The sequence below is a fragment of the Mesoplodon densirostris genome, chromosome 8 (genome assembly GCF_025265405.1).
Source record: "Mesoplodon densirostris isolate mMesDen1 chromosome 8, mMesDen1 primary haplotype, whole genome shotgun sequence".
In the NCBI taxonomy this organism is placed as follows: domain Eukaryota; kingdom Metazoa; phylum Chordata; class Mammalia; order Artiodactyla; family Ziphiidae; genus Mesoplodon; species Mesoplodon densirostris.
In genome coordinates this window covers 5328925-5347410 of record NC_082668.1, presented here as the reverse complement: position 1 = coordinate 5347410, position 18486 = coordinate 5328925, and the positions used below count along the sequence as shown (strand labels likewise).

The window sequence follows — 18486 nt, the reverse complement described above, 5'->3', positions numbered from 1 at the left end:
GCTGGCTTTGATCAGGGATGCCAGGGCAGCGGACCCGCGTTTCCAAAAGGTCACTTGGATGGGCGGGGGCAGGGACCAGGCCAGTGCGCACAAACTTGGCGCCGGTGCTCAGCACATCTGCAACTATCCGGTTTGCCTCGAACCTGCGGGATTAGCCTTCTGCGCGCGCTGGGCCCACTGCAGCAGTGCGGTCAGGCTCTGCGGGGTCCCGGGCGCTGAGCTTACGCGGGGACTGAGGTGGGTGAACAGGCTGGGGACCCACATCTCAGTTTGCTTTTTTTTTTTTTTTTTAAATTTTAAAGGAAAAGGATGCCTAGGGAGCCTCCGTGGTATTTCACAGAACCTCGTGTCCCCGTCTAAACTTCACTCCTGGAGTGTGAATACACACGCCACCACGGCTAAGGAGACTCTTCGCCTTCGGGAAGAAATTAGTTTATTTAGAGTAAGCACTCGTGTCACTTTCGCAAAAGGAGACAGCAAGTGAAAACTGGGGCTGGGGGGAGGGGAGGCAACAAAGTGCGGTCGGGGGACACGGCGAGTCGCAGAGGCTCCTCTAAGCAGCCGCTCAGAAACAAACAAAAACGCGGGCGGGGTCGCGCACCGCCTCCCGGGTCCCGAGACGGCGGGACAGCCGCGGGGCAGCGCAAAGACTCGTGGAGAGGCTGGGGCAGGGACCCGGCCGCGTCGCGGGTCTGCGAGCCTGTCAGCCCGGCCCCTCGCCCCCGGGGCCCCGGCCGCACGCGGACCCCGGGGGTCGTGCGCGCCTCCTCCCCGCGGTCCCGGCGGGGCGCCGACGCGGCGCGGCGCGGACTACAAGTCCCAGGAAGCCTAGGGGCAGGCGCGGGGCGGAGCCTGGCGCAATTCACCGGGATCCGGCGCGCTGGGAAGCGCCGGGGAGGACGCAGCGGCGGCGGGCGGCGGGCCGCGAGCGGCGAGCTGCAAGGGCGCGGGCGGGCGGGGCGAGGGCGGAGGCGGGGCCGACGTGGGCCGGAGCCCTGCGTGCCAGGGAGGGGGCTGGCCGGGCAGGCGGCGGGTGGCGCTCGGCGCGGGCTCCGGGGCTTGCAAGGCGCCTGCGGCTCGGTCCCGGCTCGGCGGGCGGCGCACGGCGGGCTCGGCGCGGGGGCCCCGGCGCGCCGGGCGGCGCAGCACGCAGCGCGCGGACCCACGCCGCGGCCGGGCGCCCCGAGCGGCGCGGCCGCTGCCCGGGGGCCGGCCCTCGGCCCCGGTGCTCAGAGCGCGGCGGCTGCCTGGGCTTTAATGGCTGCTCGGCGGGGCAGCGCCTAGGGGTGGAAGGCGGCTGCGGCGCAGGAAGGCGCCCGAGCGAGCCTCCTCCGGGGCCGGCCGCGCCCGCCGCGGCGCTCCATGGGGGCCCGCTGACCCGGGGTGCCGGGGCCCTCTCGCTCGCCCGCCTGCCGGCCGCGCGTCCCGGCCATGAACTGAGTCGGCGGGCCGGCCCCGCGCCTGCTCCGCCCGCTCCTTTCTTCTCGCGCCTCCTCCGCCCGCCGCCGGCGGGCCCGGCTCCCCGGGGGCTGCGGCGCCCCGGGCTCGGCGGCCCGCGGGCCCCGGGGCGCGGGGCGGCGGCGGCGGCGGGGGGCGCGCGGCTCCGGGCGCGGTGCCTGCACCATGAACTACCAGCAGCAGCTGGCCAACTCGGCTGCCATCCGGGCCGAGATCCAGCGCTTCGAGTCGGTCCACCCCAACATCTACTCCATCTACGAGCTGCTGGAGCGCGTGGAGGAGCCGGTGCTGCAGAATCAGATCCGGGAGCACGTCATCGCCATCGAAGGTGAGGGCCGGGCCGCCGCGGGGCTTGTGGAAGGCGCGGGGGAGCGGGCGCGCGCGTGTGTGTGCGTGCGTGTGTACACACGCGCCGGGCCGTGGCACGCGGCTTCCCCGCCGAGTGGTCACTGTGGTGCGTCTCACTCCGCAAGGCCGGGCGAGAGCGGAGGGGGAGGCTGAGGGCCGGGCGAGCGCGCGCCAGCTCTGCCAGGGAAGATGGATCGCCGGCGATAATGTGCTAATGGGCAGTAGAGTCTCCGGTGAGAAAGTGGCTCCGTGTGGCCGCGTCCTGGGCCGCCCGAGTGACCCGGCCCAGCCCAAGCCCCGGGGCAGCCGGAGGGGTTGGCGCCACCGGACCGCGACAGGTTACCAGGCTGGGGCCGAGCGTCTTGCTGGACGTTGAAGAGGTCTTTTGAGAAGTGTTGCTGCTGGGGGCGAGGCTCTGGCGTGCTTAGGCGGGCAGGGCCAACCCCTTTGGTGTCTTTGGCCGTTTCGGGGGGCACAGTGGAGAGAGCTGACCTTAGCCGGAGCGGAGAGCCAGCCCCCGCAGCAGGCTGCATCGTTTCCCGGTGCTGGTCCACCTGCCCCTGTGCAGAAGCTGGCTTCCTCTATGGCGTGTTTTCTACCAAAGTCCTGGGTCACATCAGAAGAACCCTCCCTGGGTGGGGGGGGGGGTCTCACTTTCACACACCTGGAACTGGAGGCCACCAACCGTCCTGCGAGTCAGGCGAGGCAGTGATCCTCCGGAGCCGGTCAGGCGAATTTTGCCTCTCCTGGGCCTGTGTTTTCTCGGGTTTACCATGGCTCTTATTTCTCTGCTCTTCGGCTTCCGGTTTGTTCCCTTGCTTCCCTCCTCACTGCCATTGGTCAATGATGGTAAAAGAACTGACGGGTGGGGTGTCCATAATATAGAACTGTCCTAACCAAAAGCCACTCTGGCCACAGTTGAGGAACACTGAGAAGGTTCTAAGGCCTGGCAGGAGTGTGTCGGCTAGCCGCAGGCGTCGCCCGGCTCCCTTCCATCTGCAGGTGAGGGGGCACTGGCCTCAGGAGAGCGTTGCTTTGGCGCCGTGCGGCCTGAGCTGCGCACCCCAGAGTGTCTTGGTTTGACGCTTGACCGGTTAGGTGAAGGTGGATTTGGTGGTGCTGCTCCTTTTGGCATTTGGCAGCCCTATGGACTTGAACAGCATCCCAGCCAGGCTGCTGATGGGCCGCCTGTTTCCATAGGGGACTGGCTAATTCCGGGGAGGATCTGAACAGTGCTCCAGCCTTATGTGGGCCTGGCTCTCAGAGCACCTGGCCGCCCTGTTGGCAATTTAAGATGCTTCCAGATTCCTCGAGAGGCAGAGGCTGCAGTGTGGCTCTGACAAGACTCGCGGGAGGCCGCGGGACCGGCACACAGCTGCTGATGCTGGGTGAGCTTGCAGCAACGTCCCTCCAGAGCCGGGGCTCTGGCTCCGTGGCCACCCAAGTGAAGGGCTCCTGTGCCTGTTTCCGCTGTCTCTCCGCAGCTCTCTGGCAGCATCCATAGGAGTCTGATGAAACACTTTGAAAGCTGGTGACTAGCACTGAAAGCACCTGGCTGAGGGCACCTAGTCTCTGTGCAGAGACCTCTAGCTGAGTGTGATCCATGCCGCCTCGTTTTCATTCCCCATCGCGAAGCCCAGTTCTGGGGTCTCGGGCACCCCCCGCAAAGCATTTTGACTTTCTAGCAAGAGGATGTGGTTTCATTTTTCTTTTCTTTTCCTTCTTTTCTAAAAAACCCAAAACATTGTGTGGTTCCTGGATGGTGGTTTCTGGTAGCTTGCTGTCTACCTGTACTATGTCAGACTTTAGGCCCCTTCTTGGCTGGAAATCTTGTTATCATTAATAAGACACAGAATCAGTGATGAATCCTGCTTGGGACTTGGGCAATGCTATTATTTTTTTGTTAGAAAAAGGAATGTTTATATTGTGTCAGGGCTGTGGTTAATTTAATGAGGCTTAAGAACCATTCAAATATGATTCTGTTCTTTGCATTATTATGAACAACGATACCCCTTTTTACTCGTATAGAACTTTAGCAAGCATGCTCTTGCATTCATAAGCTTGATGTGGGGCTGTACCAACCCTGTGAGAGAATGTGGGCCAGCTTCATTCAGGGAAGGATCATGACCTCCTGAACGTCTGACTGAGGTCAAAGTCGGGTCTGAACCAAAGGATCCTTTGAACCTAGGTCTGCAGCCCCCCAAAGCACCTTCCACTGCCCCTCCTAAGGAAATATAAGTTCATTTGTTATAATGAAATGTTCTCACACACTACCAGTTTTAAGATACGGTTGTGATTTATATCTACATCATTGATATTTTGGAAATTGAGAAGATTGCTCAATTGTGGCAGGATGACATTTTTCCTGTGAGGAGAGAAGCATGCAGAAACAGCTTTGTGCAATTGTGTAGGATATGGGTTCTTCACTCACACCGAGCAGGAGAGCATTGCCGTGGGGTATGGAGACCGCAGACGCATTTAACTCCGCGCTGTAGCTGAGTGTGCGCCCAGAGGATCACAGTACCTCTGAGAAACGCACGCAGACCTGCCCCTGCCTGTGAACCTTTCAGGTGAGGATGGTACGGTAGCAAAATGTAAACTCTGAATTTTAAAACAAGACCGTTTCCAATCAGGAAAGTATATGCACGTCATAACAAATGGTTTAAACGTCGCTTGTCTCAACAAACAGAAAACGCCTGCATTTTAGAGGAGATGCAGCTAGGCTTTTTTCCTGCCTCTGTGTGTACCTAAGCAAAGTTGGAGTCCTACTTACAAAACTACCTGATTGGCATAAAGTAAGCACTTTTCAACGTTATGAAACAATTTCAAAGATACGATTTTTCACATCAGCGTAATATTCCAGCATTTGTGCCATAATGTACTTAAAGTTTCCCTGTTTTCCAGAGTCTTTCAAGAACTGTTGGCTGTTGGAGTGAGGAGTGGGCTTGTCAAAGGGGAGGATGTTTCGGCTAATGCTTATTTCAAAGTGATTCTAAGAGGGTCTGGACTGGAAAATCTCTTAACGATGGGCCGAATTGTATATATTTTAGTTGAAAGAGCTCACCAAGATCCCCAAATCTGAATGGGTCTGTGAACCTGTTTGAAGGCATGGGGAATGTGATTTAGTTCTCAGTCCTGTTTTAAAACATCACCTTGCCCCCCCCCCCAAAAAAAAAAAGAAAAAAGAAAAGTGTTTTTTTCATATCTTTACTTCGGACTTTGAGAGATTTATTTTTTTCCTCCAATCTCTGGAGTTTAGGGAAGCATTGCCTGTTGTTTTCAGATTGACCTGGTCAGATTTCTGGGCTGTCCCCCAGGGGTGTGGCCAGCACCCTGGGTGTTCTCCTTGCCTGGAAATGAACGGGACCAGCCTGCCTCCTGGGTGAGCAAGCATCTTGCCTAGGGTTCCCCCTCCAGTTCTCCTTTAAAAAGCCCACCTGGGGTTGATGGGGTTGAGGTGAATGAGTCAGCTGCCTTTCCTGTTAAATAAAGCTTGTTCTTCTAGTACAGGTAAAGCCTCTGTTAGCCATTGCACCTTGTAATTCAGCTTGCCTGCCGCAGAACCGTGATGCAAATGATAAGCCGGCCAGCTCACTCAGCCGGGCCGTGGTCGAGCCCCTAAGCAGCATTCAGGCCTCCACACTCACCAAGCAGCTGCTCGGGGAGCGGGGAACCGAGTTCCCCACTGGCCCCGCCGGTGGTTTGCGTGGCTTCCTGGGAGGGCTTGGAGAGGTCACCGTGGCCCAGTCCTCGGCAAGAGAACTCTGCCTGCCACCCCTGGTCAGGGCACTTACACAGGGGCATTGAAGGGCTGAGCCCCAGCATTTGGGGAACCTGGGAAGATGGGGCAGGGAGCCCCTTTCATCGCACGACGCAGCAGCTCTGTTGAGCCCCTGTGTACAGCAGAGTGCCAAGTGCTTGACCTGCACCATCTCAGTCCATCCTGTGATGATCCCATGACACAAGATGCCACCTTGGAGGCCCAGAAAGGGTAGGAAACTTGCTGGAAAGAGATGGGCTGGGCTGGTCAACCTCATCGCTGTCGCTCTAGCCCTTTCTGAGCTAGGACTGAAGCTCCTGGTTATTCACAGTTCCCACAGGCTGGGTGTACAAACCACCCCAAGCATGTGTCCCCTTAACCCAGGACAGGAAGGGGTTGCGGGTGCTGCCATTTACTGAAAGTCCTACACGTTCTCTGTGTGGTCGCTTAGCTCGGCAAAACTTCTGTAAGAGTTTGTTTGCCTGTAAGAATTTATTTAATCTGGTTGGGGCAGGTGTGTGTGTTGAAGGAACAAATCCCTTCCTGCCGGGAAGGAGCGCAACCCTTCCTGGGCACGCTTGACTATGTTCGTAATCTTTCAGGCTTAATACAAGTTGTAAATCTGGGGCCTTTTCGTTATTGATAGGCGCGTCACAGTCCCCTCCTTCAAAATAATTCTCGGGGGGCGGTGCGTCACTTCCAGGTTAAATTTCATACCTTACCGGTCTCCGACCCTTGCAGATCCTGGGCGTCCCTTCAGCCTGGCTGAAGTCAGCATCTTCCCTGTCTGTCCCAGGCCCCAGCTCCCAGCAAGGACTGGGGGCCCTCCGAGGGAAATCGGGCCGTGCTTGTGTTCTATCTCTGCGGTGATGCAGAGCGTCGCGTCTGGCCCTTGGAGGACTCCCGGGAATTGTTTGTGGAGCGGGTGGCTTGTCAGGGGGGCTCGTGTTTTCTCTGGCGTTTGGGTCCTCTTGTTCCTCGCTGGTGATCTGAACAATGTTGAGTCTCTGGCAGAAGTGACGGTGTTTTGATAGTTGTCACCAGAGCACGGGTGTCAGGGCCGGGGTATTTCTTGGGTCTGGTGGATTAGCCTGGGTGGAAACTAAATGCCGTGTGGTGTTTGGGTGGAAATGAAGTTTTCTCTAGTGCATGTGGGGGAAGAAAAAGATGTGCTTGCTTAGTCCTAGCCACTTTTTCAACCTGGTTTTTGGCAAAAGGGTGGTGTGTTTCTTCCTTCTGGGTGGAAGTGAATTTCAGACCCAGAGTTGATTCCATTGATAGGGATGGATGAGTGACAGGCGGGGTGGCTGACGTAACGTAGTATCTTCAGTGGAACGTTGAGAGCCTTGGTCCTCCAAGTTAAGCGCGCAGTCGAATCACATGGAGGGCTTGGGAAAACAGGGTGCTGGCCCTGCCCCAGAGTTTCTAGTTCTGTAGGTTTGGAGCAGGCCTGAGAATGTGCTTTTGACAAGTTTCCAGAGGAGTCCAGGGACGGCACTTTGAGGAGCATGGCCCGAGAGGGGAGGGAGCTCCGGCGGTGGACTGGGCATCTTCCCTGGGTCAGGGCTCTGCGCAGTGCTTTCCGTCAGCGGAGGGGCGTCCTCTTGTCCTTCCCTGTGGGTGACAGGCGGGGGCCAAGAGCCCAGGGCGTTGCTTCTGGTGACACAGCTTAAACACAGTGGAGGAGGCCCTGAAGCCCAGGTGTGAATGGGTTCAGGTCCAGGTTCACTCTGCTTCCATGGTGCTGATGCTGAGTGCCCTGCAAGGAGCGTGGCTGGTGGGTGGTGGACGTTGCCAAGGGCATCCCTTAGGGAGGGAGACTGTAAACCCCAGTCCAGGGTTCTGTGGACTTCCCTTCCTGTGTCTCTGCGGTTGTTGATCTTTAGCGTAGTCTCCTGTGTGTTTAAGTGGGGTTCTTCGGTATTCACTTGTTATGATAATTTGGCAGGTGATACGTTTTGTTTTTGTTGTGCAGCTAAAAGAGCATTTCTAAACAGGAGAGCTGTATGTTATTAGCAGCTTAACTAGGCTGTGTGGGGGTCTGGTGGAAGTGACCCGGAAGGGAGAAGCAGCCCCGGCAGCTCCAGGAACCTTCACAGCAGAACCTGGAGCCCTGTTACCACCACCCCTGTTGGTGGTGGTGGTGGTTTTTTTTTTTTTTTTGGTCTCAAACTGACTTTTTATTTTGTAAAGACTAAAATCTCTTACTTTGCATCCTTTTTTTTCCTGTGTACCCTGCAGGTGTTTACAGTTGGTGCGTCTGGCTCTGGCTTGTTTGAACTACCGATTTGGTCCCGTCTCTTGTTTCTGCGCGTTCCAGCAAACCCATGTCACCCCCCCCCCGCCCCCGCCCAACACTCCAGATTCTTTGAGGCCTTTGCCTAAGTGATTGAGTTTGGCAAAGCGGATCAGGCTTAGTTATTTTTAAAATCCAGGGTTGGGGGTTCTGATCTGGTGCTTAGCCACATAATTCCTACCCTTTGTTAAGTACCTTTCTCTGAGAAGGAAAATGTACTCTGCAGATGTTCATCTCTAATCTCTGAAGCATCTGTGATTTTCCTTGGGTTCTGAGCACCAGGCCCGGTGTGTGCTGCCCTGAGCCCCGTCCTTCCGGGAGCCGCGAGCCTCTGAGGCTGAGGGGGACGTTGACTCCCATCCTGTGGTGTGGGAAGCCTGCGCACCGGGTCGCGGTGATGACCCATCCGGGGGCAGGGCTGGCTTCGCAGTGGGCCCCATCCCTTCACCTCCCTGTGCTCTCTGCTCACGACTGACCCAGGCGGGAGGGGCTGCCTTGGTTGCATGTGGCGGCCAGGGAGGGAAGGAGAGAAGGTACCTGCCCCAGCAGAAGAGATTTGTTACTGGACCCTTTGAGCAACCAGCCAAAGAGCTTGTCTGTGTGCGAGGTTGGGACACTTCCACAAAGAGCAGACTAAATATAGGCTGGAGGGTTGGGCCCAGGGCCCGAGCGGGGGCTGTCATCGCTCTGATACTGTTTCTCCCACTCTGCTAATCAGAACTCGCCACCGGCCCTGAACAGGTGGCCACCCTGAGCTCTCTGCGAACAGACTGGTGTTTTTGTTTAACCAGGGGCTCCTTTGCAAATTTCACACTTCTCCCGCTGTTTGATGCGGACTGTCTTTTTTTGGGCTGCAGTGTTGGGAGTATTTGTGCAGTGTTTCTACACAAGCGACTGTGTAATCTTCAAGAACTGCCTATGCCGTCTGGTTGTCATTAGCATCCTGGTTAGAAGCTGCTTTTTTTTTTTTTTTTTTTTTAAAGGGTGGGAAACACTTTTCATGGTTCTGGGAGAAGAATTCCAAATAATTACCGGCCATGTTCACAAACGATTTATGTTTGGTCTTAGAAACGTCAACATCCAGCAGGCTCTTGCAGAGAGAACCGTGTCCCTTTCCAGCTTAGCACACAAAGCTACCGTCACCGGATCCTCAGATGATAGTCTTAAAGAGGGAACAGTATCTTCAGGCAGTGAATTTAGTTTTCGTTCAGTGAGTTTTAGGTGATATGGACATAGTCTACCAGCAGTACTGAGCATACGACAGAAAAAATTTTTTTCGTGAGTACCTACAGCAAAACAAGACCCACCTTAGTTTCCTGAAAGAGTTTTTATTCCTTCATAGTCTCTGTGTGAGGGCACATGGTGGCCGTCAGCAAGATTGGGTCTTACAGAGGTGGTAGCCACTGGCTCCCTTTTGTAATGAAATAGAAGTGGATCTGGAGAGAGTGGATTGCCCTGAGAGCCTGCTGTTTGTGTTTCCAGTTGTCCTTATCTGAGAGGGGAGAACCGGCGTGTTTTCCAGGGAGGGGACTTCCGTGGGCCTGCCTGCCTACCCTTTGCTGTGGTTTCCAAAGACCTGGGTGCTGCTGTGAGCAGTGACTCAGTCTTCTGTCCTGACACCGCTCCTGTCAGGTCAGGCCGGTGAACCTGATTTCAGACAGACAAACAGTTGTTCCAGTTTTAGCTTCGACGATCAAGCCTGGATCTCTGATTTTCCATATGTTACTATTAGGAGTTTGGGATTGAGACCACTTCAAACGCCCTAGTTTTTTTGAGCTCTTTTTTTTTTTGGCATAAAGCATAGATCCACAAGGATGCCCAGGTCATAAGGGAGGGCGTTTTCGCACACTGACCACATGGGTACATCCAGCATCCAGATCAAAAAACCTGAGTTGGCTAGCGCAGGGCGAGACTCCTCTTCTGTGTTGCATGTGGTTGGAGGGGGTTGCCTCCGTTTACTTACCTGTTCTCCCGATGACGGGCATTTGGGTGGTTTCACGTTCGGGGCTGCTGGGAATAGGGCTGCCGTGCCTTTGGTGCCCACGTGTCCCCGTTCCTGTTGGGGGGTGCACGCCGGGGAGCCGAGCGCTGCGTCCTGTTAGCCCTTCTCGCAGGTCAGCGCGGCTGCTCCGGAACCCGCTCCGTCGGTGGCCCCCGTCTGGAGACCTTTCCTTGCTGTTCAGGGTTCGTCGCAGACACTCAGGATGGGGGCTGCTTGCTGCCTCCGTCCTCCGCTTCTCCTTCCTTCCAGCTGTTGGTCCAGAAACAAACAGTCAAGTGCTTAATACGTTTCCGGCGCTGTCTTAGACATAAGGTTTTTAGCTTTGGATATTCTATAGGCTCTTCATTCCCTGTTAGTGGAGTAAGTATAGCTTTGTAAGTGGAGCTGTGAGAGTGAAATCCTTCACCGGGAAGTGTTTTCCTCGAAACTGTGGATGGCGCGATTCCCCCGGGACTGGAACGGGGTCCCCACGGCTCTCCCTGGCTCCTGCCCGACATCCGTGGTCAGTGGGGGTCCTCCTGGCTGAGCCCAGACCAGCCCCGAGTCTATCTCACACCTCGGCGCCCGGTGTTAGGTGACCTGTGCGTCTCTGTTGGCACCGGAAGGCAAACTCCTTCTGTACTCCCCATCCAAACTGATCCGTGGTCTTAATGGTTACATATTAGCGCTCTTCAGTCTCTGTTGTTCGTAGCAATTATGCGGAGACACAAAAGGGAAAAAGATCAGCGAAGTGTTGCTAACTCTCTGTTACTCTCAAGGGGTTATTTTCTTTGTTCCTCCCGCTGTGTCCTGGGAGCCGCCCATCCCCCTCCACAAAGGCCACGCTCACGAGGCCAAACCCGGGAAGCTGGTAAGGACCCGAGGGCCTGAGAGAGAGAGGGGTGTGTGCCTGTGTGAACAGTGGCTGTACAAGCGCAAATATTTATTTCGAGGGATGGGGGTTGGGAGGGCCGGGTTTACCCTCACTTTGTTTAGTATGGGAAGTGGCCAGTGTGAGAATCTACCAGATTTTATCGAGCACCGACAGTGGGCAAAGCACTCTCCTTGCATCTGGGGGTACAGGCAGACGTGTGGGCTCGGAGCCCCTCTCCCAGCGCAGTCGGACCTAGCCCAGGAGGCCACACTGGTCCAGACTGGGATAAGCAGGTGGTGTGATGCAGGGGAGGGGAGTGGGATTAACTGGACTTGGAAGCTGGGTGGGAATCAGGCAGTGGAGGCTTTCCGGGCCGGCGGGTAATAGGAGTGGAGCATGCAGAACCTATTCTCTGCAGCCTGCGGGGACCTGGGGAGGAGAGGCCAGAGGATGGAGAAGAGCCCGGTGAGCCCCAGAGAGCATGCTGGAGCGCTTTTATTATTGGGCCGTGGAGATGACAGATTATGGATTTCCATTTGGAAAAGGTTGTGCCATGATGCTCAGCTGTTACCAGGCAGGATAGAAATGGTGGTGGCGGCCGGTGGTGGTGGGGAGTGGCAGGGAGGGTTCGTAACTGGGCTGTCGGGCTTCCCTGGTGGCGCAGTGGTTAAGAATCCGCCTGCCAGTGCAGGGGACACGGGTTCGAGCCCTGGTCCAGGAAGATCCCACATGCCGCAGAGCAACTAAGCCTGTGCGCCACAACTACTGAGCCTGCGCTCTAGAGCCCGTGTGCCACAACTACTGAAGCCCACGTGCCTAGAGCCCACGAGCCACAACTACTGAGCCTGCACTCTAGAGCCCATGAGCCACAACTACTGAGCTCGCATGCCACAACTACTGAGCCTACGCTCTAGAGCCTGTGTGCCACAACTACTGAAGCCCACGTGCTTAGAGCCCACGAGCCACAACTACTGAGCCTGCACTCTAGAGCCCATGAGCCGCAACTACTGAGCTCGCGTGCCACAACTACTGAGCCTGTGCTCTAGAGCCTGCGAGCCACAACTACGGAACCCACGAGCCACAACTCCTGAGCCCACATGCCACAACTACTGAGCCAGTGCTCTAGAGTCTGCGAGCCACAACTCCTGAGCCCATGCACTTGCAACTACTGAAGCCCGCATGCCTAGAGCCAGTGCCCTGCAACAAGAGAAGCTACTGCAGTGAGAAGCCCACGCCCCATGACGATGAAGAGTAGCCCCCGCTCGCTGCAACTAGAGAAAGTCTGCGTGCAGCAACGAAGACCAACACAGCCATAAATAAATAAATTAATTAAAAAAAATTAAAAAACCCCACAAAACTGGGCTGTTGCAAGGGGAGGTGGGGGCCTGGGCAAGGGAGCAGGGGAACAGAGATGGGCCCCCAAGGATGCAGGTGCAGGCCTGACGTTGCCTGTGAGTCTCGGGTGGAGGGGGCAGGAGGAAGGAGCGAAGTTTGACCCAGGGAATGCAGGAGTGGGGCCGTGTGGGGGGATTCCACCTCTAGATGCCCTGGAAGCCCTCAGGTTTGGGCTGGAGGGGTGCTCAGCCACAGCAGGGCGGTTACCTGGGATTTGTGGTGGGAGGACCCTGCCCCTGCAGGGTGGGCTCGGATGTATAGATTCACGAGTCACCCCTGTCTGTCATCCAGGCTGAGGGGCAGGCATCTGGGATGTACGGCAGCCACTTCCTCCCCTGCAGAAACTTAACTGGGTGTCTGAGGGGCACGGCAACCTCTTAAGAGTGAAGCTAGCGTGCATTGCTGTCCAGGAGCTGAATCAGTCCGCAGGGGGACGTGTATGATTGAGCCTGGACTCTGGTGGCCCTGCGGTTCTGCTCATCCAGCCGGGTCGTCTCCTGGCCACCTGTGCCTGCCCCAGAGCACGTGTCCCATGGTGCTGGACTGGTGCCTAAATCTCTTCTGTGTCTGAGTCTCCCTCTCTGTCTCTGTCTCTGTAGCTATGCCGTATCTGTCTATTAGGTGTGTACTTATTTTTTCACTTTATGTTTTTAATCCGTAGACTTGTAGAGCCGCATGCTGGGAACGCAGAGGCAAACAGGCTGCTTGCTTGTGTAGGTCAGCGCAGGCACAGGCTTCGGGCCAGGGGTGCAGTGGGCTGGGAGGGCTGGAGGGGGTGCCCTGGGGAGCCCAGGAGCTCCTGCAGGAAGAGCTGTTTGAGCCCCAGAAGATGGGGAGCTAATGCCATTTGGGGCAGGGGATCGCTGACTGGGCATCTTGACATCTCGCTTCCGAAGGAAGCCTTTGAAAACTCTCATCTCTGCCCAAAGAAATCTCACTGTCTTCACACAAAGAAGTGTGTTTCTATTTTTTTTTTTCACTTGAATAATTTCAGTTTTACCCAGGTTTCTCAATTTGGGCTTGCTCTTCTGGTCATCTTATGCTGGGGCATAAAAAAATTATATATCTATCTCTTCCTGCTTGATCTTTAAATCTAGAGTTCTCCCCCGCCCCGCAAAAAAACCTCCGAAGCCCCAAACTCTTTCCCTCAACTCCTTGCTTGGCAGGAGAATTGTGGGGTGGGGGGGAGTGGTAGGCGCTCAGATCATGGGCAGTTGGCTCTTGTGCTTCTGTCTGTGCGTCTCGGGGACCCTGCCCGGATGGCGAGCTGGGTCTGGACTTTGTGGCAGTGTTGCTTTTTCTGAAGTGGCTCAGAATTCCAGACTCAGACGCCAGAGCCTGTGTTTCTTCTAGAATCCCAGCTTCAGCTTCTGAGGGGATGCAGGTTGAAGGGGTGCACTTCTGGGATTTTCAGTTTCCAGGTCACCTGCTTGGACATAAAAGAATCTCAGCGCGGTGCAGTCTTCCTCATCCAGGAAGACGGGACCCTGCTCCACTCTTTGGTATAGACATCTGGGCGCTTTGTGTAGCGCGGGGCGTGGCGAGGGAGACCCCTCACCTGAGTCCACGGAGCCCTCACCCCCTGGGTGGACTGCAGGCACCCCCTCTGGGTCTCTGTGTCCCACAGCCTAGAGTCTGGGATTTGTGTGAGCAAGATATTTTGCAATTAAAAGAGATGAACATTGTCTACAGGTTGAGGAGAATCTCTTTTACTCAACATATCGTGATGAAAAATTTCAAACATGGAAGAGTTGAAAGAACGTTCAGAGTGAACTCTTGTATACCCATTGCTTTGCTTCTCCGCTAGTTAATGTTTTGTATATCTCTCCATCCAGAGGATGATAATTCAGCAGGCATTTTTAATAGAATGCAGGGTTTTCCCAGGCTGGCTCCATGTTGACATGGAATCCAAAGGATTTCTGGAAACCATACCATCTGGGTGTCATGGTGTCAGATTCCAGGTGCAGTGCAGGCACAGCAGGGACAAAGTGCTTATTAAGTGTTGATTGAATGTGAAGTGTCTCCTGCTGCAGGGGAAGTTGGTTTAACTTGTGCTTCAGAAGGACAGTTTTTGTTGTTAATCTTTTTTAAAAAAAATTTGTAAAATCAACTATGCTTCAATAAAATTTTTAAAAATTAAAAATTTATTTTTGTATTTTATTTTATTGAAGCATAGTTGATTTACAATGTTGCGTTAGTTTCAGGTGGACAGCAAAGTGATTCAATTATATATATATATAACTGAATATATGTGTATTATATATAACTGAATATATATATTCTTTTTCAGATTCTTTTCCCTCATAGTTTATTACAAAATATTGAGTAGAGTTCTCTGTGCTATACAGTAGGTCCTTGTTGATTATCTATTTTATATATAGTAGTGTGTGTTGTTCATCTCGATACAGTTCAACCTTGAACCCAAAGGGACACTTTGAATTGAGCTCTGACTTGAATTCTATGGCTAAGCATGTGTGTGTTTGGGAGGGCAACCCTACTTTGGGCCTTGGTGGTTTTGGTTGATGGGGTGGCATGCCATCCTCTTTGTCCAGGACTTCGGTTTTAGGAATAGTCCATGTGTTGATATGGAGCACAGGCATTTCCTTGTTGGATCATGTTACACCATGATCACTTCCTGGAAGCAGAATGATGTCGTGGAGGATCTGATGACTCTATGTGACTTGTAGGGGGACAGGCAACCCTAGCTGGGGGAGCCAAGACAGGCCCCTGCCTCAGTGACTTGCTATGGAACCCTTGGGAAACACATATGTCCCTTTCGGCCTCAGTTTCAGAGTCTAGAATCCATGGTGTTGAACTTTGATTGAGCTCAAGGTTCCTCCAGTCTCCAAAGTGACTGCCACTGTCCCATCCATTGCTCCTCAGTCCCTGAACCGACCTGGTCTGGTAGTGGTGGAGGAGGGGATGGGGAGGGTGGGCAGGAGAAGACTTGGTCAGAGGAAGCCAGATTGTCCCAGGGCATTGTGTTCAGTTCTTCCACCCACAGTCTTCTTTCCCTCAACAAACCCAAGAGTGAAATTTCACTCAGTAGAGTAATAGCCAAAAAGGGAAGAAAACATATTGTATGTGTGTATGTAATCCATGTAGTACGTGGATGATCTAGCCCTCGTGTGCCTTGTGTAACAGGTGCACACACGTTGAAGGCCTTGTTATGACATCTGAGAGTGTGCAGGGGTCTGCAGAAGGAAGCCTGTCCGTGATAATAATCTCCAACATCTCCACTATACCCTGGTTCCCCAGACTTAGCCAGAGATAGGAAAAACAGATGTGGAACTCTCTGTAATCCTGGCGGGTCATCGCGGTGAGCACGTGGTAAATGCTGCAGGTGTGGTTATCGAGCCCGTGTGTGTGTGTGTGTATGGCCTATATGCTAGGTGTCTAGTTCAGCTCTCATTCACCTCTCCAGTTGATGAGTTTAGGGAGCATCCTGGGCTGAACTGGGAGCCAAATTATAGTGTGATTCCTGTCTCAGCAGCGTTAACTACAGTGTTAATTACAGAACCTGATTAGGCCCAAATTCCTGTTCCCCAGACTGGGCCCATATGGGGCGTGTCTTCTGGGTTGTCCTTGAGCCAGCAGTGATTTCACAAAGGGCTATTAGTCCGCAGCCTCCTCCTCAATCGACCCCCTGCAGCTCCCTCCACATCCTGCCCAGAGCTGGCCTTTGACCATGCAGCTTTTCAGGGGGACTGAATCAGCAGATTCCTTCCCCTGTATGGTCTCTCAATGTCTTCTCCACGGCTCCGAGCTGTTGTCTGCACGTCACAGGGTGCGTCTCCGGGCTGCACCCAGGTTATGCTGGCAGGTCAGACTTTTTTCTCCCCGGACTCGAGCCTTCAAGCCATCTTAGCTCACAGCCCTGCCTTTGCTTCCAAACCAAATTTCCATTTGGTGAGCCTGTGAGTCTAAAATATCTAGCCAGAGCCCTCTTTTTTTTCTTTTTTTTTTTTTTTTTTTTGCGGTACGCGGGCCTCTTACTGCTGTGGCTGCGGAGCACAGGCTCCGGATGCGCAGGCCCAGCGGCCATGGCTCACGGGCCCAGCCGCTCCACGGCATGTGGGATCCTCCCGGACCGGGGCACGAACCCGTGTCCCCTGCATCGGCGGACGGACTCCCAACCACTGCGCCACCAGGGAAGCCCGAGCCCTGGGTTTTAACTTCCACTTCGTCATGATTATCTCTTCAAAGTCCAGGCTGGCTTTTAGCTGAGGGGCACTTATGGCAAAATACATTTCAGTTGTCACCTCTTGTCACTCGACTAGGGATTGAGCTTCTGGGCGGCTCTGAGTGTCCATCCCTTCCTCCCATGCTCTCCTCTATCTTGCTTACAGTGACCACCTCTCCCCACAAAGTGGGGAAAGCTTAACTTTCGAACATGTCACCTGCTGATGGGACAGGGATTCTCTCGTTCTAACAGTTTAGTTAAAAAAAGAATGCTCCCGGAAAAGGGAACCCTCCTCCACTGTTGGTGGGAATGTAAATTGGTGCAGCACTATGGAGAACAGTATGGAGGTTCCTCAGAAAACTACAAATAGAGTTGCCATATGATCCAGCAGTCCCACTCCTATCTGGACAGAACTATAATTTGAAAAGATACCCAATGTTCACAGCAGCATTATTTACAGTAGCTGAGACATGGGAACAAACCCAAATGTATATCAACAGGTGAATGGATAAAGAAGATGTGGTACATATACACAGTGGAATACTACTCAACCATAAAAAAGGAATGAAATAATGCCATTTGCAGCAACATGGATGGACTTAGAGATAATCATACTAAGTGAAGTAAGTCAGACAGAGAAAGACAAATACCATAATGCTATCACTTACACGAATGAACTTATCTATGAAACAGACTCACAGACATAGGGAACAGACTTGTCGTTGCCTGGCAGGGGCAGGGGAGGGATGGATTGGGAGTTTGGGGTTAGCAGATGCAAACTGTTCTATATAGGATGGATAAACAACAAGGTCCTAGTGTATAGCACAAAGAATTATACTCAATATCCTATGATAAACCATAATGGAAAAGAATATGAAAAAGAATGTATATATGTATAACTGAATCACTTTGCTCTGCAGTAGAAATTAACACAACATTGTAAATCAACTATACTTTAATAAAATAAATTAAAAAACAAAAAAAAGGAATGCCCCAGCCTCCGTCCGTTTTCATGGTGGAAGGATTTCAGATGTCCTGCTTGTCTATTTCAACAACAGGCAACCAAAATTCTCCTTAAGGCTTGACTCTCTTTTCTTTCTTTATTTTTTTTTAATGGCCGCAAGGCATGTGGGATCTTAATTCCCCAGCCAGGGACTGAACCCGTGTCCCCTGAAGTGGAAGCTCGGAGTCCTAACCACTGGACCGCCAGGGAAGTCCCCCTTGACTCTCTTTAAGTATCAAAAAGCCACTTGTTCTTGGGGCCTTACCTTACACCCCAGGGACCCAGGGAAGTCACCTCGGTCACCCCTGGAGCCGGGCTCCCTGTTGGTGTCCCCCCATCCCCTGCTGTCTCTCTCATGGAAATGTAATGCGATTTATAATGACACTTGTGAATGTGGATGTTGGCGTGGTTGTGTTAGGGTGTCTTTTCCCTAGAGGGCTGGAGCACGTTGTCTTGTTCTGTTTTATCCCTAGAGCTGTCCCGTCAGCCTTGACAATACTCATTAGCAGGTGAGGGATGGAGAGATGCATGGACTGTCTTGGTTGGGGTTCGAGTCTTGTAGCCATAGGGGACAGGAGCCTCCATCCTGCTGCAACCGTGTGTTGATTCTTAAACAACTCCTGTCTGAGAATTCTGTAGGAAGATACTGTGCAAAGCTAATTGCAGTGAACTTTTCCAGTAACTTGTGTGTGGAATATCCACTTTCCATGGCTCCTGTTACCTTGGCTGTCATTACATAACTCCTGTTAGATTCAGCTCCTGGGGTTTGTTAAGCCTGGGTTCCAGTATTGAAATAAAACATGACTTAAAGAGTGATGACTTTGAGATTGCCTTTTTGGGGCTTTCTGGACACAAAAACAAAAATTTTAATCAGAAACTTGAGTTTATTTGGCCAAGAGTTTCTCTCTTGGTTTCAAAATGTGATGTCACCGAGACCGTTCTTGGTAAGGCGCTGTGAGAAGCTGTGTCCACACGAGCAGGACCACCGAGACCTGAAGCCAGCAGTGAAGGCCCAGCACTGACTCGTGTTTTCCTCCGCCCGGATCCATGCTGCCTTCTGTCCTCTACCGACACTGCAAAGAGGGGGGACATGGGGCCTGGTGGTGGACAAGGGACCGAGTGGACAAGGCACAGTGGACAGAGACCGCAGCCATCTGCCCAGTACGTTTTCTTGCTCTTTTCTCTGTG

The 18486-nt window shown here is 53.7% G+C and overlaps 1 protein-coding gene across 6 annotated transcripts in view; it reads left to right on the top strand.

The window, feature by feature from the left end:
• The first annotated feature begins 1577 nt into the window (after positions 1-1577).
• The window catches only part of AGAP1 (ArfGAP with GTPase domain, ankyrin repeat and PH domain 1), a 564902-nt gene continuing 547993 nt past the window's right edge, over positions 1578-18486 (top strand). For all 6 annotated transcript variants that reach the window (XM_060107327.1, XM_060107326.1, XM_060107328.1 and 3 more), the window contains exon 1: positions 1578-1786. In XM_060107327.1, the coding sequence (XP_059963310.1) occupies positions 1624-1786 (163 nt within the window). In that variant the 5' untranslated portion in view covers positions 1578-1623. The remainder of the gene's footprint in view (positions 1787-18486) is intronic.